Source organism: Rutilus rutilus (genome assembly GCF_951802725.1).
Source record: "Rutilus rutilus genome assembly, chromosome: 22".
Lineage (NCBI taxonomy): Eukaryota > Metazoa > Chordata > Actinopteri > Cypriniformes > Leuciscidae > Rutilus > Rutilus rutilus.
Window position 1 is genome coordinate 19,109,784 of NC_140227.1, and position 27,837 is coordinate 19,137,620.

Consider the following 27,837-nt stretch of genomic DNA (forward strand, 5'->3'; position numbering starts at 1 on the left):
GTTATTTGCAATGAGTGTCATTTTGGATTTAGGAATGGCTGAGGGTGTGGACATTACACCTTACTCAGTCATCAACATGTAATCGATTTCATCATCTCAGTTTGCATGACACATACACAGAGCTCAAGTCTGCAAAACGCACAATTGGAGTGCATCAAAGTGTATATGTTTCCTTTACACGTGCAAAGCATTTGCCGTAAACTGCTGAGAGAGAGAGAGAGAGAGAGAGGGGTGAACCATAAACATGGAATTCAGGCCTGACACGGACACAAATTAATATAAATTGGAATGCGTAAAATCATTCCTGCCCCCTGTGCAGAAAAAAAAAAAACCTTCACTTGCAGAGATGGCACATGGGCCTTAAACTGATTTAAACTTCTCTCTCAGTTGTACTTATGATTTTTATCTGTTCTTCCAAAACAAGTTTAAAAGCACATTCAATGTGCCTTCAGGCTTTCATAACAACATGTCAAATGAACAATGGACTATGCTGACCTTCAAAACCAGTGTTAGGGAAAGTTACTTTTAAGTTTACAATATTGCGTTACTCCCTAAAAAAAAGTAACTAATTGCGTTACTTTTTGTGGAGAGTAGGCTAATAATGGGTTACGTTTCTTTTGCGTCACTTTTTCTCACCTGGGCTGAGCTTGCTTATTTTTTTATACGGAAAAAAATGTACGTATGTATATATTAAAAATGATATATGTACAATTAAATATACATTATATTATATTATATTATATTATATTATATTATATTATATTATATTATATTATATTATATTATATTATATTATTCTGATTCTATTTACATGCTTTTGTCTATTATGTGGTCCTGGAGAGTGTAATTGTAGAGTACAGGCATCTTGCCTGCAGGGAGTAATGTCATTTCCTGTCGAACAGTCTCGAGCTGAGTGCGCAACTGCTGCTGCTGCTGCACGAGAGTCCTGAGGCTGAGCGACAGCGCGCGAGGAGAGACCTCAACAACTTTCATCATTACTGGACATTTGCAGGATTTGAGAGAAAAGAAAAAAAGAAAAAGAAAAAAACTTTTCATAGCGGTTTATTTCTTGGTCTTCCTTTAGTAGGCTACAGTGAAAACAATAAGACTCCACTTTACTATGTTTTCTGTCAAGTTTCTTGGCTCTGGGAGAGTTTGAAGACGAAGATAACTCTCTTCGTTTATTCAGCGCTGGAGATAACGGTCGAGATTAACAAATGAGGAATAACGAGTGTCAACTTTAATGTAAACAATAAAGCAACTCAAAAACTTGAAGAGAGAGATACATGAAGAGAAAGAAAATACTTTCCCCCTCGAAACGGGACTCTTGAAAGTTTGTTTTGCGCGAGCACTAAAAGATGCATTACTGAAACCACACGTTTACCGAGTGACCATCGCAGGTAAGACACTTGGGACTGTTTTGCTTTACATATTCCTCAGTTTTGTCTATAAAGTGAACTGTGGACACGTTCAACAGGTTTGAGTGAGTTTTAGCAGGAGCGTGCAGAGACTCGCCACAGACAAACCACAGCATGAAAACCAACAGTCATGTTATTCTGTGTGCTGCTCGTGAGTCGTGATCTTTTCAAGATTATTGTCATTATTCGTATTAGTGGCGTTTTTAGTAGTCACGAAGTAACAATATCACGTCTTTAAGTCCATGACCTTGATTTAAGAAGTTAAATGTTAGTATTCATTCAGCACATGACATTTTAATTAAAGAAACTCTTGAAATAGCATGTTCACCACAGGAATGCCATGGTATGAGCATCAAAATGGTTTATTTCTCTGACTCTTTTATTTCTTTGTTTCTTTGTATCACATTGTTTCATACCATGTTCCTCTGCTTCATTGTGCCATTTTAGTCTCTTTTCTTCTGCCAAGCATTATTTCCCAAGCCGCTGGTGTTTTTAAGTAGCCTACTTTGGCCCACTGACATGAGCCGAACAATAGGAGGGAAAAGTGATAGTGGGAACAAGGACAGCTGTTTGTTCGCAGGCTTGAGCCTTGTTTTCTTCTGTGTGTTTCTTTTTCAGGGTAATTTCTAGTCGCCTGGCACCTGGCTCCAGAACAGATGTCCAAGGAGGACCACAGCCACAGTGCCAGCCCGCCCGAACATTCAGATGGAGCCCAACCGGACAGCCGGCCCCAGGAAACTCTCACCGACCCATGCCCAGGTACAATAGACACAGCCAGGAGGTCTCTGGATGTAACTTGAATGTAATTGTTAAAGTCTCCTTGAAATCAAAATTACAATTCTTTTTTTTAATCTAATATTGCAGTATTTGTTATAAATACTTTATCTGTGCACATCATTATTAAAAAACATGCTCTTCTAATCTTTAATCAAAATAACTTCCCCTCCATCTTGCGACGACTTCTCTTCTCTGATGATGTTTTCTCTGCGTGAAGGCGGAATAACCTGTCACACACATGAGATCATCACAGCAGTAGCAAACCACAACCATGCAACGATCCAATTAATTCCCGATGGACAAAATCAAATCCTGCCCTGCATTTTTACTAGTTTAAGAAGCCATTTCATTCATGTTGACTTTAATAAGTGGATCGTTGCCATTCGATCACATGCAAAAAGCTAGTGAGCTTCCTCTGTAGGCACTAGGCAGCATTTTATGTCATCATAGGTACGGTTCAGACAGTTTTGAAAGTTATGTAACTTAATTATACTGCCTGAAGATACCTTTTTTAAACTAAATTACAAGGCAGCATCTCATGTATCCTTCATGGAGAAGACAATCCCAGAATTCATTGCTTTGAGCTCAGTGAAAAAAATGGCAAAGCGACAGAAATGTCGGTTATAAATATAATTCATTCAGTGCAACGATTAAAAACTCGGTTTTAACACAAATTTGCTAAATACAATATATCTTTACAAATAAGGTGAGGCACAGTGTTTAAGTTTATTTGTTACTGTATCAGGCCATACAATCTGTCTTTGGTATCTTTCAGACATTCAAAATTAGGAGGCAGTCGTCTGCTTCTCATCTGATCCTTTGCTGTTGTTGGGTCCTTAGATGCTGATTTCTGTACAATGCAGTGCGATGACAATCCTATAATGAGATGCAAAAATATTTGGGTCAGGATGTTTATAGTTTTCTAAAAAACTTTTTTTTTTTCCCAGAAAAGATGCACATAATAGCTGTTCCAAAACCTAGTGAGCGACCTCTTTGGGCAGCATTTGAAGGCATCATGGGCAAAGTAGGCAACTTAATGTTGCTTCCAAAGAAACTTGTTTTCCCCTGAACTCTTAAGTCTCATGCAGCCAAAATTCCAAAATGTTGGAAAAAATTTGAGGGATTTATATTGTATGTTACTGTTCAAGTCTGGTTAATTTTTTTGAAAGATTTTGTTATATTTTTGAAAGAAGTCTCTTATGCTCACTAAAGCTGCATTTATTTGATCAAAAATACAGTAAAAACAGTAATATTGTGAAATAATACAATTTATTTGAATACATTTAAATATGTATTTCTGTGATAAAACAAAACTGAATCTTCAGCAGCCATTACTTCAGTCTTTAATGTCACATGATCCTTCAGAAATCATTATGATATGATGATTTTAAACATTTCTTATTGTTGGTGTTGAAAACAGTTGAAAACTACTTAATATTTTTGTGGAAACTGTCTGTGATACATATTTTTCAGGATTCTTTAATGAATAGAAAGTTTAAAAGAACAGCATTTATTTGAAATAGAAATATTTTGTAACATTATTAAAAAATGTACTGTCATTTTTATCAATTTAAAGGGATACTTTACCGATTTGGATTAAGCTTTGTAACAGTAGAAACCTGGTAGAAACCCTCTAGGCCAGAGGCTAGAGACTACAGCCAGTAGTAGGAGCTAGTTCCGCATATTTTCAACCCGCCCATAGGGGGTTCACAATAAAACGGCATCTTTTCAGTTTCGAGTCAACTAGTAGCCTGGTTGTATCATTTCTTCCAATACTACCCTCTGTAACTGGTAGGTGTGGCTTGGGAGTGGCCTCGTAGGGCAGCGAAGCAAGTGCATTCTGGGAGTTGTTGTCTTTCATCCACATGAGCCAAAAATACATTTTCTGGCTTTTCTCAGTCTAGAAGGCACCAACTTCTAAAATAATTTCACATTTCTACTACACAAATGACCCAATTTAAATACACATTCATCTCTCCAGCAGTGAAATATCCCTTTAATGCATCCTTGCTGAATGAAAGTATTAATTTTTAAAAAATCTGACCCCAAAATTATGGTATGGTAATGTATGCTATAAATATATGTGAGTATATTAAAACGATTCTAAAAAGTATCAACAAAAATAATTTAAAATAATATAAAAACATTCCACTTGCATTGGCTGTATTGAAATTCCCTTCCATTTCATGTGCGGCCCATGTAGGCAGTAGACAGCGAGGTCACTCACTAGGTTTAGAACAGAGCTAATATGAGTAGACACTATTTTTTTTGTGCTTGGCTAGTGGAAGTCTGCAAACAGAGTTCAGTGCTATAGTGAAACGTTCTGTGGTTTGAAGGCTATGTGCTTTGCTTAGCTTTGGAATCAAGCATTGCAGTAAATGGGGTTCTGCAAGCTTTGGTTTGTCAGTAGGGCATTGAGGGTTTGAATTCCAGAGGAGAAATGGGCCACTTGGAAATGTTTTTCAGATCCTTCGGACTGTCCTACTAACGAGGGGTCAAAGTTCCAGATTAGTCATGGTGCCCTATACAAAGGGCACTGCGGAATATGTGTGGCCTGTGTGTGTGTGTGTGTACAACCAATTGTGTGTGTGTCCGTTTTTGGTCCTCGTCCGGTGAACATATGTATTGACACAGGCATGTGTGTGAACAACAAGTGGCTTTGAGCGCACCACCTCTGCAAACTGCCACAGTCCTCTCCGCAGGAATCAGATCTGCAGGCGGAGGCCTTGTATTTACTGTTGGTGAGAGCAAGTCCTGGCCCAATCGTCCTTGTGCATAACAGTGCTGCAAAAAACAGCGAACGTGTTGATTCCTGTGTGACTGCCACAGCCAATACACCATAGTAAAATTAGGCTACCAGGCATATATGCCATCTGCCCAATAACCACTAATTACATAAAACTCTGAATTGTTCCTAAACATTTGAGGTTTGTGCCTCAACATGAAGCACACTCATTTAGACTGCGAGGATTCTCATCTTGTTGCATTTAGGCATTAGCTTAAGTCGGTCATCCTGGTGTTTGCATTAGTCTAAATGTAAACATTAACATTTGAAATAATAATGATTTTTTTTTTTTTTTTTTTACCTCAAAGCCCAACAGGATCTGCACTCATAGTCTAAAGAACTCTTTGAAAACACAAGCTTGTATGAGGCCGCCTGGTTACGGATATGGCACCCGTCCGAGGCTGAACACTGCCTGCATTGACTGGCCTTCTTCAGCTTTAGTGCCATAGTTCTGTGTAAAGGCCTGACTCACTGTAGGAGATGAACCATCCTCACCAACTCCCTGCTCTCCAGAGTGCATGACTAAAGCTGTTTTCGCTAGATACACAGAAGGATTTGCTATGTCGAAAATCTAGATTTTTTTTCTTTTCACTTCAGTTCAGCAAGAATTAAGGCTAAAGGCCTTTTTTGTGTAATTTGATCCTTGAGGAACTGCCAACATCTCTGCTTATGCTTGAATTGAGTTATGATTTGACAGCTATGACAAGAGAGCTGTTTGTTTTTATGATTTATGAATCCTGTAGCAGTTTTTACATAAAGTGCACATATAAGAGAGCTTCATAGATGTGGGAGACTGCAAAGAGGGCAACACATTTCGAAGATATCTATGCATCGTGGTTTGATAAGATAATTTTGCATTTTGTTGCATAATGCAAAATTGCACTGGTTGCCAATTGCCACTTGCATCAAATTCAAGGCACTGATGTTTGCCTACAGAACAACTACTGGCTAAACTACCTAAACTCATTACTCCAGACCTATGTGACATCCAGAAGCTTGCATTCTGCAAGTGAACGGTACCGTGGTGCCATCCAAAAGAGGCACATAATCGCTTTCACGGAGCTTCACCGGGACTGTTCCCTGCTGGTGGAATGACCTGCCTAACTCAACCCTAGCTCTCCTTATTTGTGAGTCGCCTTGGATAAAAAGCATCTGCTAAATGATTCAATGTTTCACAAAACTGTGGTCAACAATATGTGATGGGGGGTGCGATTTTTAAAGAAATTGTGCAATCTTAAGCGTCCTGATAGACAACATTCTGGTCTTAATAATGTTAATAATCAACTTTCAGAAAACGCTATGGTTCATTCAATCAAAGAATTACTAAATTGATAAATTATTTCTAAAATAAATTAATACACATTACGTAGACTGAAGAACAATTTTTATTAGCATTTCTTAAAGAGTTAGTTTACCCAAAAAATGTAAATTACTCACCTTCATGTTGTTTCAGACCTGTAACACACTTGAACACACAGATGAAGATATTTTAAATGTAATCTCAGCGAGATTTTATGTCCATCCATTCTTTTTGAAGCATCAAAGTGGTAATTGCGTGGACTGTCAATGGAGAGACAGAAATATCTTTATTAAAATATCTTAATTTGTGTTTAGAAGATGAATGAGTGTTATGTGTTTGGAACAACATGAGGGTAAGTAATTAATGACAGAATTTTCCTTTTTGGTGAACTATCCCTTTAAGAATGTTCTCTTTTCATTTCTTAAGAAAATTCTCGTACGGTATCATCACACATGTACTTGTCACTTGTGAGTGAGCCACAGTTTACCTACAAGGTCAAGCATGTATTGTATGAACCAAGGGAAATATCTTAATGATGATGAAAACATAAAATATAAAACTATTTAACTAAAGCATAGGTTTATATAACCCACCATTTGAATTCATTAACTGTAATATTTGAAATGTTTGTTAAACTTATTGTTTTTTAAATAAAATTATGTAGTACAAAATTTATTTGTCACAACATCCTTATTATTTTTTTAAACTGTATAATGTATTTGGTGCTTCTCCTTGTTTATTATGATTGGATGCTAACAAGTTTATAACCCCATGAAAAATGGGGTATCTTTGGTGCATCTTCAAAAAGAAAGGCGTTTATTAATTTCCATTTGATTTTATCTTCCTGAAGCAGTCCAGTAAAACTCTCTATTGTAAATCATATTGCCAAGTGACAGCAGTAATCTATGGGCCACTCATGACGTAGCCTATATTCTGACACACTTGAGCACTATTGTTCAAATGACTTGATAATCACGCTACATAATTATTTGCAAATGCTCAGCTGGCCTTTCAAGATGTATATTTTGGCTTCTCCTGACATGTCTGGGGCAGATATCACTTGCCAGTCTGCTTTTTGTGAGAAAGATGGAGGAGATTTCATCATGTTGGATCGTTGTGGGGTCTGTCTTTGATGCCTGGCCTGATAGTTTTAAGTTGCTGTCATGATTCTCATGTGGGGGGATTCCTGCATTTTTCACTTCAGTCATAAATCTTACTGTTAAAATGGCAAATTAGCAAGCATTGCTCAAGGACATTTGAATTTTTTTGACTGAGAGGGTTCAAATGAGAGAGCGAGAGAGAGAGAGAGAGAGCAAGTGCGGATCAATGCTGACCTATGAGGCAGCTGTTGGCCATTCACCAGTGTGTTTGAAACTTCCTGTTGCTTCTTTGGAGCCAGCAGAGGTGCGTGACTGTGCAAAAGTGAATGTTTTTATGTTAAAGAGAACCAGGAGACATGGAATGTCACGCACGGAGATGCCAAACCCTGAAACGGAGATACAGACCCCCCACTTTCTTCACACTGCTCTATCTCCTCACAAAACTTTCAAGCACGAGATATAGTGCTGTTAAATCCTCCCTAAAGCCTGTTAAATACCAGACATTTTCTTTTTTAATGAGCTTACAGTGTTTTTCCCCCTCCTCTATTGTACTTGCTAAATAATCTGTGAATTTGGATAAATTCCAAAACAGTTCTTTGAAGCTTTTCCCCCAAGCGTGTGTTTTTACTCTTGGCCAGTTTACAAGCCCAGATTAGACTCTATTGTTTCAGAGCCAAGCTTAGTGAAGACGTTACCGTAGTTATCAGCATGTCTCTTCAGAGGATCAGGCACAGACATTTCCTTAATTATTTTCTTTTTGCTCCCCTAATTACATCCCTGAGGGGTCATTGCTATAAAAATTGTGTCAAAGTCATGATGGGCTCACAAATGTGTAACAGGGGAGCATGAATGTGGGCTTTAAATGAGGTGCTCTGCTTTAATCCATCTGAGATGCTCCACTAAGTGGCACCACCTGTTTCCTGTAGCATTCAGTACCAGCCAGGTGGATCCAGATGCTCTCTCTTGAATACTGGTGCGTTGAGTAAGGTACAGATAAATGTGAATAAATATGCAACAGTCATTGAGTTTTTGTTTCTGGGAGCAGCATACCATTTGGCTGAGGGTAATTGATTCAAAGGCCTGGCAAAGACCAACCAAAAAGATGGAATATAACATGTTTGGTGCATATTTTCAGATAGTTGAACAGCAAAAGAATATATTAGAGAGAGTGCAATGGGTGCTGATCTAGTCATCCCAGGGCTCCAGACTAACATATGATAGGGGTGGCACTGGTGAAAATGGCAGCACCACCACCTGATTACTGTAGGAGCACAAAATAGAGACAAAAAACAATAATAGTAGTTGTATCATTAATAATATTGCATATTGGTTTAAGTTTACAAATATTGTATGTCTTGTCCCATAGAAATGCACATTTGTACAGTATAAACCAATATAATATTATAATCATACCATTTATTATAATTATTGAACATTCCTACTAAAATAAATACTACAGTAATATTTTAAATTTGCATCACTGTGACCGCTAACAAACTGGCAAGAAAAATGGTTGCAAAATGTTACCGTTTAGTTGCGGTCTTGAGCCCAGTATACAGACATTTCTGAACATGTACTACATACTCAATAAAATGACAGACATTAACTTCAGCTCACAATTGTTGATACTTGCAAATAGGTCTTATGAAAGCACAACTTCCATTTTACATAACCTATGGCAGCTCCCAGCATGTACTGTTACATTTCACGATGTTTCATAATGATTTTAGAGAGAACATTCTCAGTTATTATGCAGACATGACACAACACATTAGGAATCTGTCCTTTATCACTTGGGTTTTTGCCTTCTATATTTGCATTTTAACATTAAATCTGGAGTTTAGCACCTTCTTTTCTCAAAATGATCTCAAGTACACCAGTTGTGAATTTGAGGAACGCAGCCTGCAGCGTAATTTGATTCTGTAGCCCTCCAATTCCCAAATCTGTATCCCTCTGTTCTCTGTGCCCTGTGGCCAGCACATTGTTCCAGATGCCTGCAGAGCTACAGCGGACCCTGTCTGCCAAACCTGAAGCCGATGATAATATTAGCCTACAGCTGCATAAAATCGACCTCATTTTTATGCCTTTCATTTCAGCTGTTCTTTTTTTCTTTTACCTCTCCCCCTTGTTTTTCCCATCCTTGCCCTGTGCTAGCATAATATCACCCTCGGTGGATTTTAAAGAGTGATGGTTTTAATTAGTCAGGGTAATGACAAGTAATTAACTCCCAACACAAGTGGCCGGTGCGCTGCTCCTCCAGGCCCGCCTCTGAGATTGCCTGATATTTAACAGTTTTCTTTGTCACGTTACGCCAATATATATTTCTCCAGGCATACACTGAATAGTGAAGTTGCGAGTTTTACACTTCGACTCTGCAAATTATTTCTAGATTGAAAGGGATGTTGTTTTCACTGGAGCACAAGAGAAAGTACTTTTCAAATGGTGTAATCTCTTGTATTCTATTAAAAAGTGAATTTACAGTCATCACTGTTAGGGGAGGTCTCGTCGAGTCAAAGGAGAAGTTCTGGATCTCTGAGTTGGAGAAAGTTCTAATTCAAGCATGTCTCTTGCCTAGCCTTCAATTCAGCTATTCCACTGAGACGCATGGGGGTGTGAAATATCTCTAAGTCTCTTGTCAGTCTCTCTCTCTCTTTCTCTTTTGTCTCTTTCTTCTGAAAGCGCATTAGTAGGGGTTGCTGAGGACAGAGCAACTCTGCCACAAAATAAAGAAAGGCTGGGGTTTGAGGGTTGAGAGTATTTCAAAGTGTCCCTGTAAAGCCACATGGCTGCTCAGTCTCTAATACCAGGCCTCATACCTGACTGCTCGAAGATTATAGAAAGTCTCAGTGTGCGTTCCCAGATCTCAGGAGTAAATAAGGCAACACTACAGAAAGGAGAGAAAGAGATTGAGAAAAAGAGAGACACAGAGGGAGATGAAGAGCTTCGAGGCAGAGAGAGTGACTCAGAATCAGCCGTGTATGAGTGTCTTGGCCTATTAACCGGAGGGTGTTATACACACCCGCAGAACATTGGTCATTCTGCTCAACTCTTTAAAGGTGAAGAATGTCCTTTTTTTTGGATTGTAAAAACTTTCTGTCACAGTTTAATATTCAGAGGAAACCGTGAGTTTGGGATGTTACTGTTTGAAATCGTCATTATTTTGCAATTCTGTTTAGTGACGCTATTGATGCAAAAACAACACATTTCACCTTTAACGGGATAGTACATTAATCATCATATACTCATATACACACCTTAAATGTTGTTCCAAACCTGTATAACTTCCTTCTGTGTGAAGATATTTTTTGGGGGAAAACAGCAAACAAACAATATAATGAAAGTCAGTGGTTTTCAGTATTTTTTACCCCAATGACTTTACTGTATATAGACAAAACAGTTTAAACATTATTCAGAACAACATCATTTGTATTCCACAGAAAAAAAAGACTGGTTTGACATGAATTATGGAATTTAAAATTTTTCAATGAACTATCCATTTAAGAAATAATCACATGTGACAGTGTAATACAGAATATCGCTGTGAAACTTAACTGAGATTGTACCAATAGGATGCTGATGTACATTTTCCGGTCTTTACCACAAGACACCTCATTCCTGTTGTCGTGGGAAAAGTGCTATAAAATTTAGTTGCCCCCCCCACAACAGCAAACATTACATGTAGCGCAATGCCTTTAATGCCATAAAGTCTTTATGACCATTACTCACATACTATATTTTTATTCCTATGTTCTTGTGTTGTTTACTGGGAAATGTATGAGCCCTGTTTACAAGTCAAGTAAAATTTCCACACATTTTCTGCCTCTAGGGTCCACACACACACTGTGTGTCCAAGTAATGTCCTATATACTGTACACACCATAACTAAATTTTTTTTTTGTATGTACTTGGCCAGCTCAATACAACTCGCATGTCTAAAGCACTAGACTGTTAACCCAGAGATCTGATTCAGAAAGGCTCTTGCAAACGTGGCGTAATTGCTGGGATCATTAAGAGCAGGTTCTTGAAATTCCTCATTGCTTCAGCCACATAATGTGGAAGGTTTAGCTGAAACTATGATGCCTGCACTGTAAATCTCCCCTGCCTGCTGTACGGCTTGATTATGATGAGGAATTAAAGCTCTGCCTTTGATAACGGCTGGGTTCCAGTTGCTAATGCTCAGTGATCCACAGCAATGGGAGAACAAAAGTAGCTGACGCACGCTTTAGTGCCACAGAGGTATAAAGGCAGACTTCTGTTCAGCAGCATTACCGAGGCAGGCTTCAGTGGTCTGTGTTTTAAAGCTAAAATGGTTCATAAACGTGATCCCTGTCTGTCCACAGCCCCTGCTCTGCTCTCACACTCACCCACAACAGCTTATAAACTCTCTGAACCCTGCAGGTTTCACTCTCTCATTTTTCTCTTTCTATGTCTCTGTACTGCTTTCCTCTATTAAAACTGAATGTGTATTATAACACAGCTTTCTGGAATACTTCGATTCTGATCTGATTGTTAATCACAGCATTCAATGGCCAAATATTTTTGTATAATGCTAAACTGCTGAACTGTATGATAGACTTTCTCATCACTCTGTGGTCTCTTTTTTTTCTCCCTCAGAACTCAAACAAGCTTATTTATTTTAAATGTATTATTTATTTTTATTTAAATAATGTTTTTTTTTGTTATTTTTTTTGTTATGTTTATCTTCGATATCACAAAGTAAACCTCTTCTTCCTGATACAAGAACACTCTTGTCACCCTTTTGATCACCTGACTGTAATTATATGTATATTGCAGTAGCGTGTGGTATATAAGCTGCGAATGCTCTGCATACCCAAACCATTCGTGGACTTGCTAATTAATTAAGCTTCTAATATTGATTATTTTATGCTTATTTTTAACTCAACAAAAAAACACTTCTGGCATATAATTAAATTGACACCTGCCATGATGTTTCTTATTTGGCGTCTCTGATTTAGATGCGTGTCCTCAGCCGATGCGATGTACCGTTTAAGGGGGTCATGAACTGGATTATTTTATTATTTTAGAATGTTTCCTGGGGTGCCCTTATAATGTTAGTATGATTTTTACCTCAACAATTTTCATAATTTAGAAATAAAAGGCATTTTTCCTACCCTGAAGCATGTCATTTCCATGACATTAGTGCCACCTAGCGTGATTACAAAAATACAGCATATTTTGTCCCTTTCGCGTGTCGCGTCGCGCCTGACTCAAATCAAACACAACTCAACTGCTTTTACGGGTGCTTGTGAAGGCATCAACAGGTAAATGTAGGCTACTTTTAATCAAAGGTCAAATATATTAATATATTATATATAAAACGTAGTTGCTATGTGTCATAAGTAGCCTAAGCAACTAAGCAGCGAACGCGAAATCCATCCAACGTATCTGCACCAGGTGCATTTTTGACATAAAGCGCCCCCAGCATATCCGGTTTAAAAAAGTCACCGCTCACCACTGATATATTGACTTACATTTTAAAGTGAGCATGAGATAAGTCGTTAGATATGTATTAAACATGTGTTCTTCTCAAAGTTCTTTTCAGGCTCACACATTCTCTGCTGTGGTTAGAGGTTAATTTTTGCGACTTTTGCTGCTGTTATTGTGACTTTTTCTGCTCCGTCAGCAGCTGCTTCCAGATGTGAACTTACCAAATCCAGCTCCATTATTACTACACAACACATACAGGATATAAGGCCTTTGGGTCTGCACAGCACCACAGGATGCTTTCAGACCTCAGTAGGCAAAGTATCAGGGGATATTTCTACCTCTAGCATGAAGTGTTGCAAACACTTTTATTTGTCGTTGAGGAGGAGAGAATGTTGACGTTTCTGTGAGCTATGAGCTCAGACCCTGACAGTCTGTCTGTTGTTGGAGTTTTGGTTAAGGAAATGGGGGGTGGGGGTTAAGCCTCTCATGAGTCGCCTTAGTTTGCCTGCTCAGAGGTGAAAGAGTTTAATAGAGAAAATAAATAACGCCATCTGGTTACGATGCTGTCAGCAGCTAGATCTGTCTGATGCTGATAGGTCAATATTTCTGTCACTCAAACTCCCTTGTCTTTCTTTCTCACTAAGGTCTAGAGAACTTTTATTTTATTTTCAAAAACTACATATTTTATTGAAAATCGACTAGTCTGTGGTCTAATAGTCTATTGCCTGAACAACTAATTGGTCTTATTTGGTTGGATTTGGATTCACCTGATTCTGGACAGATGTTTCTCAAGGTGCGTTTACAATGCATTGTCCAAAGACGTCCATTTGAATGCTGTACCTGCTATGGAGATCAAAAAGATGTAACTTTTCTGAGAGGGTTTTACCATGCAAACTGCCTAATAGTCATTCATTGAATGACTAATCAACTAATATGCCATCTAGACTCATCCCTGCTAAGGTCATTTCTCTAAAAAGCGATCCTCTTGTCCACAAAATTACGAGATAAGGGATTATAAAAATCCCTCAACACAATCACACAAAGAAGGTAGAAACTGGAGTCTGCCAAGATAAAAGGCATAGAGTCACTAAAGGAAATAAACAGAGAGCAATGGACTGATGTTCCACAAGAGATGCTGTGTGTTTATCAGACAGCCAGTAAAGCCCAGCTGGCTTCCATTTGGGTAGGTATGGGACAGAGGCCAGGAAGGAGCAGAGCTCAGTTGTACTCAACACAGCTAAACACAGCGCTTCTCCTCGCTAAGACCCAGTCCTGACCCTCTTTGATGTCATGCTGCTCTAGCCTTCTCAGACAGTCCTGTATAATTACCAGGCCACATAATAAGACCACTTGGCTCCAGCGCTAACTTATAAAACACACACACACACAAACACATGCTGCTGACCACATGAATGCACTTTCACAGATACGTGAGCACAGCACACCAACTGATGATCTAGCAAAATAGCTGATGCAAATATAAACACAAACTGAGCATCCATATTGCACTGTTGTTGCATCAAGACACTTTAGAAATGAATCTGAAAGCACTGCTTTGTGTAATCTGTGTGACTTTTATTTTCATTCTCTCTCCTCCGTGTTTGTGTTTTTTGGCCTCAGAAGGGAATGAAACCGGTGAGCAGACAGCACAGAATTCAAATACTCCACCCATGGAAAAGACAGGAGATGTGGAGAATGGCAACAACAACAACAGCCTGTCCCAACCAGACCTCACCAGCACTCCTGGCAAAAGCATAATATGTAAGCATGAAACAATTGGACTACATTACCCAGCAGCCCTTAACAGTTTGTTTGTGCTTGGTATATCTGTTACGTTGGAAACAGATGAAATGATGAGGAAACTAGGACTGATGACACTGGCTAGAGGGACTGAGATAGTAAGGTCTCTTATAAAAGAATTTGGTGAACTTGGGGTTGTCAGTGAAATGTGTTTGTATTGCAGTTTTAATAGGACAGGAAATTATGTGGGGAATTGGATCAGGGGCCAGATTCAAGAAAATCTTCTTAAGAAAGAAGTTAAAAAAACTCAAAGAAGTTCATAACAATTATTCTTAAGAATTTCTGAAATATTTCTTAACAGATGAAAATTATAGGTTTTGATGTTATCTGATTGTAGAGCGGTTCTTGACGAAGACTCGCTGATCAACTCAATAAAAATCACCTCAAAGGCCGCTTTTTTGTGCTGCCTGCAGATTATCGTAAGAATCATAATAAGCATGAACACTTTCTTTGCTTATTCTTAACTTTGGAGATTTAAGTCAAGGTTATCCTGACAATGATTTTTAAAAAGATTCCTTTCAAGAATTTGAATTCTTCTTTTAGTTTTGTCTTAAGAAAAAAGATTAAAAACATTATGTTTTTCTCAAGAAAATAAGAAGAAAATTACCTATATGAGAGCCTCGGCACAATATGTCAATGTAAGTACACAAACCTTAGGGCTGTGGCCCTGACTGATCATAAAATCTGTACCGGTGCTGAGTCCGTAGTGTGTCTCTGAGTGTGTGTAGATGTAGACTGGGTGTGTACTAGTCAGTAGGCTGTGACTAAGTCCTCTGACTAAGGGATAGATTGTGGATATGTCCTGTCATTGACTCACCAGTCCCCTCTGGGACAGCGTATCCACCCATAACCTGAAATAACTACATACACATAATGAGCACACTGACTATTCACACACTCAGCTGTGTTTGTTTTTATCAGCTCAGTGTATTAAATACATTTCTAAAACAGTACAGTACAGTACAAAAAATGCAGGGTTTAACAAATATTGCTGTAAGAACCTGGACAGAGATTCACTTTGGCAGGACAATGGCAGAGGCTATCCTCGTGTCAGCTGAAATTGGTTAAGAGGTGCGTGAAATGGCCCATACTTGCTTTATTTAACAACTGAGATTTGATATTTTTGGAGGTAGCTGCTATTGTTGTGATGTTGCCTTGGCAACAGTGCCAGGTGAATTATAGCACTGTGCTTTTGGCAGTCAACGCCAGCTTTCATACTGCCGTCCAAAGCATATATTGGTGATTGTGTTACATGGTCTTTCAGCCTACTTTTCACATTAAACATGGGCTTTTGGATTTGTTTGATGTCAGTTTATTTGAAGTATTATAGGACTTACCAGTATATACCATGCAGTGGTAGAAATGTGTGACCAGCGGAGATTTAGCTATAACATGGTCGATATATGCTCAGTCCTGATGTAAGACTGATCAAACATGGATGGTGCAAAAATGCACTGCAGAACATGTCCATTTGAACAAGTCAAAATGAGGAAGAATTAATTCTTAAGAGGTGTTGAAAAAGCATTTTTCTTAAATGGATCTCTGATAAACTGCCGACAGTGTCAGAGTGGCATAAAGTAATATTTGGTTTTCTTTCACTGCAATATATTAACTACTGGTCAGAAGTGAAATGGATATATTTTATCAGACATGGACCCACTTTTATTTAGTATATAGGTACTAGGATTTCACATATACTTTTTACAAATCCTTGGCAGGCCAACATGAATTTCATGAATTTTTGTTTTGTTTGTTTTTTATGATAACGTGTCTAAAATTAATGTTGGAATGTACTTGTTGATCTGTGGTCATTGTTATGTTGTTTTATGTTAAAGTAAAGAAGAAGAAGAAGGTTGATGGCCTCGTAGTCAGCGCAACGACATGTAGCGCCATTGCGCTCGGGCGGCCCGAGTTCGCGCCCCGGCCCCCGTCTCTCTCCCACCTCGCTTCCTGTCAGCTCTCTACTGTCCTGTCACAATAAAAAGGCAAAAAATAACCCAAAAAAAAACAATATAAAAAAAAGATGAATGAAGAAAAGAAGAATGAAAAAGATGTGTTAAATTTCATTTTGTTGCTTACATGGATACCGTTCAAAAGTTTGGGCTTGGTACGATTTTTTTTAAGGTCTCTAGTGCTCACCAAGGATGCATTTATTTGATAAAAAATACAGTAAAACAGTAATACTGTGAAATATTATTACAAAAAAAAAAAACTGTTCTCCATTTTAATATATTTTTTAAATATTTCCATTTAAAATATTTTGGATTACTCCAGTCTGTTACATGATCCTTTAGAAATCAAATCATTCTAATATGTTGATTTGGTGCTGATTAATACTTTTATTAATACACAATATCAAGACTAATTTTATTTGATCAGAAGAATGGCATTTATTTGAAATATTTCTATTTTGTAACATTGTCTTTTTTGTCACTTTTGATCAATTGAATGCATCCATGGCAAATGAAATGTATTTATTTATTTTTTTAAATCGTACCGTTCCAAAACCAATATTTCACATTTGCATTTAAACTAAAAGGTGTGATTTAGGATGCAGTATGAAAATTTTGTCTATTTCCATGGATGGCCTAATACAAGCTTCTTTAGAAGACGTCATGAAAGCCCTAACTTAACCTCATCTAACTTAGCCTAGTACCTCATACTGGTACTTTTACCAGTTATAGCTGGAAAAAAAACTGACAGTGACTTCCCACAAGTGTTATTCCATGATAGAATAAATAGATCCGTGCAGGACCCCTATGAGACTGTCACAGCCATCAGTGTGTTTGCACACAGTCACAGGTTATGAGAAACTTACTGAGAGAAAGTATGCTAAGGACAGGCCCTCACTGTGTGTGCGCGGTAGGTGAGGTCGTGCTCTGGTTGTCCAGTCCGAGCCCGTGGGCTGACACATTCCAGACACCTACTGCTGCTTATTTACAGGAATAATTGTGCTGGGGCGGCTGCACACGGGCTCTGCTGCTATTTCCTCTCTCACCTTCACCTCCTCCTAAAGACCCTTACAGCACATCTGAGCATGCAACCAGCTAGACGTTATCTCGCAGGAAACCAAGGCACAGATTAAAAACAAAATGGGCTGCAGTGACTGGAATTCTTTGGGAGACTTTAAGAGCGGAAAGGCTTGTAACATGATCTCATTGCCTATTCACAGTCTAGCAACAATTCATTGTTATGCTAAATTGAATGGTCTTGAAGCCATGCGTTTACATCGACTATGTTTGGATGTTGACTTTTCATATGGCAATGATACTGAAAGTGTAGCTCATGTTAGCCCACTTTCACAAATCTGTCACACCTTTAGTGTGAGATTTAGTGTGACGGAACAACATTACCTGTCTAAAAGTTCCCAGTAATGAGCTGGCCAGAGTGCAATGGAGACTCTACAGGCTGATTCATGTAAATGCTTGGCCAGAGTGTTTAAGACCCCGTGAAGACCCGGCGTTCCGCGTCAGTAAGAAGAAAACATAAAAAGGAGATTATGCATCCTGCATTTCTTGGCTGTTCGTCCTCTGCACATTTTTTAAAATGCCCATAAAAATGGCAGCATTACGATTGCATAACAGAATGGACAAAATGTACAGCTCCATCCCAACTTTTTCCCTGCAAACGTGTCTCCCTTGACGCGTCTGGTTTTATATGCAGATGGACCCGTGAGATGTGCCTATTTGGGACTCGTAAAATGTTAAACACTTGCATCATCAGGTTTAAAAAGGATTGTGCAATCCTTTATAGATCCATGTGTGCTTTGAGGCTGGCGGTTGCTTTTTTTTCTTTCTTTTTTTCATATATCTAAAATTTCTGCTTCTCGACAGTGATGTAGCAAGTAATTTTTTTTTGCTGACAAGCAGAAATCAGTGACTTTTGTTGAAAACAGAAGTGTGAATTTCAGCCAGGTCCAAATGCTCCAGCTCAGGCCAATGATGTCATGGATGTTGCAAGCGTGTCTAGACTGAATGCCTTTGACAGGCTGTGAGAGTGCAGAAAGGGCTGTTAAATTCACTTTCCTACTTTGGACCTGTGTCTAGTGTGAGTGAGAAGTGAAAGAGAGAGTGAGAACATGGGTTCAGGTTCAGGTCCTCTAGCAGAGTCTGTGTTGATGTCATGTAACTGTAGATTGCTTTTACAAAACCAGTTGTTGATTGCATTTTAAAAATTGCTCACTCACACAGCTCGCTGTTTTTTTGCCATAAAAAGGTTAATACTTATCTAGAATATTTCCAACATTATCTAGTTATAGTAACTAGTTTACTTTCCAACATTTGCATTAAAATATACTTAATTAAAGGTGTGGTTAATGTATTGAAGGGCTTGCAGAAAATCTGACATTGACATATAGCGCCATTGCGCTTTGGGTGACCCGTGTTCGAGTCCCGGATCGTGGATTTTTCCTGTCTGTCTGTCTGTCTGTCTGTCTGTCTGTCTATCTGTCTATCTGTCTATCTGTCTGTCTATCTATCTATCTATCTATCTATCTATCTATCTATCTATCTATCTATCTATCTATCGCTTCCTTTCTACATACTGTACTGTCCTATCATGATAAAAGACAAAATGCCCCCCAAAAAAGAAAGCCCTTCAATACTTAGGATGATTTCACCAATAAGATGCAAAACAAATAAAAAATAGTTAAAGGCAACTGGCCATATACTGTAAAGACAGGGAAAACAGCTTCTGAGATGAAGAGATGGCTTGATAAGAATTGAATTTGGTCAGAGAATAGTCTTATTGCATATCCCACATCTCTCAGCCCCATTCTGGCCTTTTCAGTGCATTTTTCAGCTTCAGTAGGACTTAAAGCTCAGTTCCTGTCTCACTCATCGCATCATCTATTATCAGAGTTCAGAGGCGCCGGCATCAGGGGAAATAAACGTCTTAAAGGAAGAGGGGGAAATGCTGGCTTAAATTACAGCTTTAAAATTCTCTGATTAGAGTCTTCATCGCTGGAGATTGTCATTGAAATGAGCTCAGGCAGAACGGGATTAAAGACTACTTGGTCTCTCTTGTGAACCTACTGTGTGCTGTTTTTTTTTTTTTTATGCCACCCTGTAAAATCTGGCTCTGCTTCTCAAAGAGCCGTATCATTTATCCCTTGCCACATTTTCAGCTTAGACATCCTTGTTTAGAAAGTAGGGGATTTCCATCTAACTGGTGTGAAGATAATGGTGCATTCATTTGCACCATCTGTCCTACACAATTTTTTCTGTCTTCAGCTGAACATTTCTAAGAAAAGATAATCATGTATGCGTTTAATAGTTTGTTGCTCTTGGAGATTTCATGTGTTTGTGTTTTCATTTTGTATTAATGAGAAATTGCTGACTCACTGGCTTCTGTGGCTCTGTGGGTTTAAAACAGAAATTGGTGTTACTCACAGCTGTTTGGGGCAGTGAGGGACTTTAAATGAGGTGTTACGGGAAGCCTGGGGCCCTGGACAGGGAATTTAAAATGAGATAATGCAGCTGATGTCTGGGGGTCTCTTAGGGGCCCTGAGAGGCTTGTGTTCAGATGAAATGGGTGCTGAGTGATTCTAATCTAGACCCCTAAAAAAACTCGACATCTCAGGACTAACTTTTTTTTGCCCCTATGCGACCTGTATCTGATCTTTTCATGACAGTCTGAACGACACAGATCCGATCTTTTCAAATGCGACCCAGGCCACTTGGGTATGTGGTCCAAATCCGATACGTATCCGATCTTTTGAAATGCGACTTCAGTCTGAATGGCCAGGTCGCATGTATCCGATCCGCATGTCATTGATACGCGACAAACGTCATAATTCTGCGTTGAAGTAGGCGGGAATGAGAAGATAAACAACCTGGTTCTGGTCATTCACAAGTTACTGATGAATTTTGTATTAGTGAAGCCACTCACATCAGTATCCCACCACTCCTGGCTGCGACTCCGCACCCACACGTTTCTCTGTACCGACGTTGCTACCACTGCTCCACAAAACGCCATGGCCAAAAACCTTGCTTAATTTTCTTCTTAAAACGAGAAGATTGTAATTGTGCTGGCTCCGTTGGGAAAATAACTTTAATATCGCTAAACGAGCTCCACTGGTGACATCCATGTTTAGCTACTTCCGCAAACAACAAGTGACGTCGTTGACCGTTGAGTACTCTTCTGCGCATGCGGGTCACTTCTGGGTCAGTTCACGTTCACACAGGAGATCACAAAAGGTCGCATTTAATTGGAAATGTGAACGGCCTTGCAAAAAAATAATTTTTTTTTCAAAAAATCGGAATTGAGCATTAAGCCCTGCAGTGTGATTGCAGCCTTAGACGAGGACAGAATAGATGATGCTGAGAGCTGTTGGTCCATGTTCTGTATGGATGATTTTGGATGAATTTAAGTTGTTTTAGGAAAGAAATAACACTTACATTTCCTTTGTGCAGTAGATTAATAGAAAATACATTTTAAATGTTATATTTTAAATAACAAGTATTTGAATATTATAAATTGATATTTTAAAAAATATTAAAAAGTATATTTTATTTAAAAATATATATATTGTATATGATTCACCCCTTGTCTGTATTCACACCAACAGATGATGTCAGACTGCAGTGTAATACACAAGCAAAAAATGTATTTAGCAGCAGAAGACATTCAGTAAGCTGCTGCTTCTAAAGAAATGTTTCCCCTTTGATTTACTTCCTGTCATTTGTCATCAGCTTCACACTCACATTTACTTCTTGACAATCACTCTGCCCATATCTCCCTTTTTTCTGGTGTTATGTGAGTTTTGGATACATGATAAATGATCAAAATTGTGTATCGATTTACTCTAGCAACGACTTAATTCTTAATCATACTGACTTAGTTTGTGTGTAAAAGCATATATGTCAGCTTTGAAATGTTCGTGAGCATGTCACATGTGTGTATGCATGTTTATGCACTTTATTTTGGATGCTAGAGCACAAAACATGTCATAGTTTTGCCCACTGATTCTCAGCAGAGAAACTTCTGGCTTCTGTAGAAATTTCTGTCTTTCTGGCAGATGCCCAGGAGACCGGCTGACGCTGCCTGTTTACTGCTCTAAACACAAATGCACACAAAGAAAGTAACATCCCTGATTCAAAAACTGCAGCACAGGAAAACACAAATATGCTCCATGTTATTATGGATTCAATTCCTGACCACCACCCCCCCCCCCCCCCCCCCCCCCCCAAAAAAAGCCCTGTGGTATTTGAATATGTTTACACCCTTTAACCGCATGTGTACTTTTATTTGGGTCAAAAAAGTTTGAAATGCTGTGGGTGTAACTCAAGCAGTGTACAATACAGTGCTGTTCTGAGAGCCACTATATATAATGCACTAAATATTCAACCTTGAAATAGACCCTTTAAATGTAAGTTTGGATGAGTCACAAGTGAAAACAATGTGTTTCTGTGAAGCCACTTCTTTAAGATTAGGCTATGTCAAGACTTAAGTTTTAACCTTTCTCGAAAATGTTTACTTTTTCATTTGCTGGATTTGAAAAGCCATTGTGTTATTTTCTAACGAGTTATATTGTTCATCTTCTCATTGAGCCTTTTTTTTTTTTAAAGATACCGTATTACCCTTACAAAAGAGTCAGACTTTCATTTCATACAGTAGCTTTCATCAAGTGCTTCACATTCCGACACTTAACACTGTCTTTATGCTTTGTGATAATAAAATAATTTTGAGTTTTACTTATTTTAATTTGTAGACAGTCCTACAACAATATCCAGCTATTTATTGAATACTACTAAGTGGAACTTCAAGGCCATTGTACACTCAGAAATCATTCTAATATGCTGATTTGGTGCATAAGAAAAATGTCTTATTATCAATATTGAAAACTGTTTTCTGCTTAATAAATATATATATATATATTTTTTTTTTACATAAAGTTTTTACATATAGTGACAGGATTCTTTGATAAACAGAAATATCTTTTCTGAGTTCAAATTCCTTTCTGTCAGCAGCATTTATTTGAAATAGAAATCTTTTGTGATTTCTTCACTGTCACTTTTGATCAATTTAATGCACCCTTTCTGAATAGTAGTATTAAATTATTCATTTTTGTTTAAAAATGTCATTGAAATTCACTCATAAAGAATCACACATCACAGCTTCAAAATGTCAGATGTAAATCCAGGGCGAACTATAGCTGTTTCTGAAGGGCTGATCCTCCAACAAGAGCTGGCAAACTCAAGATCATACACATTAATGCCTGACAAACTATGGGGGTGGAAGTTCATTATAAACACCCCGCCAATCTAACACCGAACATATGGACACAAGGGTGATGATGTTTACCCGATGGAAAGAAGGAACTGGCTTTTAGTCTTTTCATAGACTCTGACTTTTAATGCACTTCATAGAAAGTTATCTTTTTTTCCCCTTAACAACAAACTGAACATCTGGAGTAAAGTTTGAAACGGCAAAATATCCAATCAGACCGTATTTGCTTGGCCAGGCTCCAACACCAGCACACTGTGGGCATGTGTCCGCTCAGCCATTATCTAATGTAGCTGATTGCCAGTTCTGTCTTCTAGACCTTCGAGCGTCAGACTCTGTGAATAGAACGAGGTGTGTTTGTGTATGTTTTTCCTGGACTATACAGAGTCCACATGCCTCCACATGGGCACCAGACCTCTTCATTTGAACTCTCACTCTTCTTTTTCTCATTTCTCATATGACCTGAAACATGCGTTAAAGTCAAGAAAATGTTTATTGCAGCAAACGGATGGGATTAAATACTATCATCATTCACAGAAAAAAATATAACAAAACATTTCACGTAAAAGGTCCATTTAGCCTTTCTCTCTTTTGGGGGTTTATTTCCTTTGGCTCTGAAGGTCTGCATTTCACATAGTTTTTCTTTCTTCCAGAATAATTAGTCTTTTGCGGTGCTCAAGAGTAAAATATACGAAGTGCTGTGGACCGCTTGCCAAAGTCAACTCCACGAGCAGTTTGTGGAGGAACACTAGAACATTTGTAGGCTGTAAACTCACAGGGAGACGGTGTCTGAACTTCAGAACGCCAAACGATTGGCCTCATCCTCACACCCAGCACAAAAAAAGACTGATGATTTAATCATAACGTTAGTCATAACTTAGCTGATATGCCTCTCCTTTTGTTTTCATTACCCTGATCTGGCTGCACCGCAGCGTATCGTTGTACGCACTCTTTTTGTTTTTGATGGCAGGCTGCGTGGATTGCGGTTCACTTTTCAAACAGTTGTCTACTGTACAGTGCCCAGATTCAAGAGCTTAATTGAGCTTTTGTTTAATCAGTGCCTGTGCCTGAAACAAAGCATTTAGTTCTAATCAGACGAGACATTCAATTTCGATAGAGTGGCTGAAGTCAGAAAGCTTAGACAGTATTTTCTGGAAAATAAGTCGCACATGACTATACTGTCACATCGGGTCGAAATGCTTGCATTTAGAGAAAAAAAAAAAACCCAGACAAGTCGCATTGTGTATATAAGTCACATTTAATTATTGCATTTAGAAAATATATAATATACTGGTAAATGAAACCAAATTGTTATAAACACTATAAACATGGTATTTTAAACTACCAGCGTGCGGGAATTGCGCTACACAAATAAACTTGGGATCACTTACCTCTGTTATTCAGCACAAATCCAAATGTGTGCACTTTTCCAAATGGGTACATGCTTGACATTATGTGTGCTTTGGAATACAAGTCACTGCACATTTCAGATGATAAAAAAGGGACTTAAATTCTGGAAAATCTGTTAGAACCTGAGTATTGCATTTGTTATATTAAAGCTATCCTGTTTTAAAAATCTCTTCTATTTGAACCCCTAGACATCTGTGTTTTATTTATTTTACATTTTCAAGGCACACTGAAATGTTTCCTGCAACTTCTGCTCCATTGCTTGATTTGTGTATGTTGTCTTGTCATTTGCTCTCTTTGGGAAACGAAGCATAGCGGTGATCTCATGTTGTTTATTTGTTCCTTTGTGTACTCTTCCTGCAACTCTGAAGAAATGATATGCAAATCCATTCTGGTCTCTTGATCTCGGTTTATTAATTCCTGTTTCTTTGTTTGTTTGCTTGTCTGTTTGCTGTGGACTTTTTCTTCTTGGTTCTTTGAAGCTGTTGAGGGGGAAAGCCATCAGACTGAAAATATACACAACCAAAAATGAAAGGAAACATTATGAGTAAACAAACTATAGAAGAGACAGATGAACATAATAGAGTAACTAAGACAGTGAATCTCAAATATGAGCCATATCATTGTGTCTGGTCATATAAACAGTCTAGATCCAATGCTTACTGCAGACCAGCAAGCACCAAGCGGATATTGTAAACACATGTGCTCTTCCCGTCAGGACCCCTGTCCCTACTGAATGCTGAAGGCTGGTTCCCAGAAACAAACCCCACTTTGGTGTAAATCTCAGTCGATCTTACCCTTTGTTTCCTTCTGTGAGTGACCTGTTGACAAAACTAGGGCTGGGTAATGAATTGAATTCACTGGTTTTGTTTGTGATATAAAATTGAGCAACATTGTGATTTTAATATATGCTTATATGCTCATTAAGTTTCCTAAAGACTCATTAGACTAGTTTTGTGATCTAACAAGTGTGACAGATGTTTTAATATTCTCTGATTTAAACTTCAGCAGCAAAAAAGTTGGTATCATTCACTTCTATGAATCGGTTCAAACTTAATATCAAAAAAATAAATAATTCTATATAATACCAATATATAATATTGTATAATAATAATAATGTTTTAGTAAACTATATGCAGGTAAATATTAAATATTTTATTTATATTTTAAATAATAAATAAATACTGTTAAAGTTACTGTAAAAAAACAAACAAATTCAGAAATATTGACGTACACAATCGTTCAAAGTTTGGGGTCAGTAAGATTTTTTTAAATAAATTAATACTTTTATTTAGCAGATGCATTAAAATGATTAAAAGTGACAGTTAAGACATTTATAATGTCACAAAAGAAATAAATGCTGTTCTAACTTTCTATTCATCAGAATGTTAAGCAGCACAATTGCTTTCAACCTTGATCATAATAGTTTCATATTCGAATGATTTCTGAAGGATCACGTGACACTGAAGACTGGAGTAATGTCTGTTTTAGCACATGTCTTAAGGGGGTAGTATGTTAGATTTAGGATTAAGAGCTAATTAGAAAAAAAATCTGTAGTGTCAAGTTGATTGGTCCACATAAGGAAAAAGCTCAATTCCATTATAAGAAACAAGATGTTAACTAAGTTTACTGGCCACAAATATGCAGCTGCTGCTTTTCTTCTACACGTCCTCAGGCAGCAGAAGGAGAATAATTACACAGCAGCAGAAAAGCTGATATAAAACTGCTCACCGTTTTGTTTTTCTCTCTCTCTCTCAGATCAACCTCAGGCACGGTCTACACCCATACACCCCTCGCTAGCTAGCTCGACCGAATCGGCGGCGCTGCTGAGGAGAGACAGCAAGCCACACAGCAATGGGGTCAGAAACGGAACCTATTCACGAGCCACCTCCTCGTCCTCCTCATCTTCATCCTCAGCCCATAAAAACCCCAAGAAGCTGCAGTCGAACCCATCCATCAACAGTCAGAGGAGCAAAGGTAGCTCCAAATCCAACAGCTCCCAGATCCCCACAGAGGCTCAGGATGGTGAGGCAGTCATAAGCCGTGATTGTTTGTACACATTTCTTTCACTTGCGCAGATAAGCATCACTAGCCTGCAAGTTCTTTTGTTGTGACTAACTTTCTTTGCTGCGTCCAGATTGCTGTGTCCACTGCATCCTGGCCTGTCTGTTCTGTGAGTTCCTCACACTGTGCAACATCGTGCTGGACTGCGCCACTTGCGGCTCCTGCGCATCAGACGACTCGTGCTTCTGCTGCTGCTGCTGCGCTTCAGAGGAATGCGGCGACTGCGACCTGCCCTGTGACATGGACTGCGGCATCATCGACGCGTGCTGCGAGTCTGCAGACTGTCTGGAGATCTGCATGGAATGCTGCGGCCTGTGCTTTTCCTCCTGAGACTCCCATAGGGGGCGCTGCCTCTTTCACTGTTTTGAGACCTGAGAAGAAACGAGCAAAGAAAGACATCAATGATCTGGAGTGGCCGCAAACCTAGTTGGAGTTGTGAGTTACAATCTAGTAGCTTTCTTTTGAACTGTCTTGCTATGAACTGTTTCTGTTCAAATGTTTTGTTGAGTCTATATTGGCATGATGCTGAATACAAATACATCCAGAAGACTTATGAGGCCACTGATAAAGGTCCAAAAAACATTTGTAAATGTCAGTGTTTGTTACTTATTTGAAATCGTCTTAGTGCCAAGATTTTGATAAATGCACAATCTAGTGGTTTCAGAATTCCACAATAATGCACACCATAAAAGAGCTTGAACTGCAACTCAGATCTGTTTTAGAAAACAATCCGACGTTGAGTTCTCAAGGAAGACGTATCCAAAGATCACATACACTACCGCTATTTTTTAAATGGTAATCCTAAATATCACCTCTCAGTACGACCACATACTGTAGTACACTGGTGTAGTCCTCTGAGGATTACAAAAGCCATAAAATGTGAGTGTGAAACTCATAGATGTATGCGAGCGGGAGAAAGATGTGTGTATTTAATATATGCTGCCATTCTACAGTTGTATCATAGATTGTATATAAACGTGAAGAGAATCCTGTCCGTCTCTACATTTGGTCCTGTGATGTTTTTATCCTCTCTCTTTCTAGCATTTTCACTTCATCAATCAATCTTCTTGCATACTGGAATATTATACTGTAAACCATTGTGAATTGCTCCGTATTTTTTTTCCAATGTGAAATGTCTGTCTTGTTATTCCAAAACTTTCCATTTAAATCAGTTGTGTGAATTTAAATGTTAGTTTTACGTATCTACCTATTTTTTTTTCCGATGTAGTAAATGCCTAGCATTATAGCAGTATTATTTTATCCTTTCAACAAAAAAAAAAAAGGTAGTCTTGAGAATCAACACAGCATAATTCATACCATAAACAGTACATAATCATCTTACAGAAAGCAATGTAATGCATTGATTTGAATCGTTTACATTTTAAGAACATGTTTCTATTGTTGCTTGCAATAAAACTGGAGGTAGAAAGGGTTTTTAACTGGACAAGAGTGTAAAACAATGGAATAAAAGAACAGGATAAAATAAATCTATCCCTGTCATATATGATGTTG

At 38.3% G+C, this 27,837-nt stretch overlaps 1 protein-coding gene across 1 annotated transcript; it reads left to right on the forward strand.

Moving 5' to 3' along the window:
- The first annotated feature begins 834 nt into the window (after nt 1-834).
- mdfi (MyoD family inhibitor) lies at nt 835-27,837 on the forward strand. Its single transcript, XM_084394673.1, has 5 exons — nt 835-1,400; nt 2,037-2,177; nt 14,449-14,589; nt 26,020-26,286; nt 26,399-27,837. Exons 2-5 carry the CDS (start codon nt 2,075-2,077, stop codon nt 26,653-26,655), a joined length of 768 nt encoding a protein of 255 aa, XP_084250799.1. The 5' UTR covers nt 835-1,400; nt 2,037-2,074; the 3' UTR covers nt 26,656-27,837.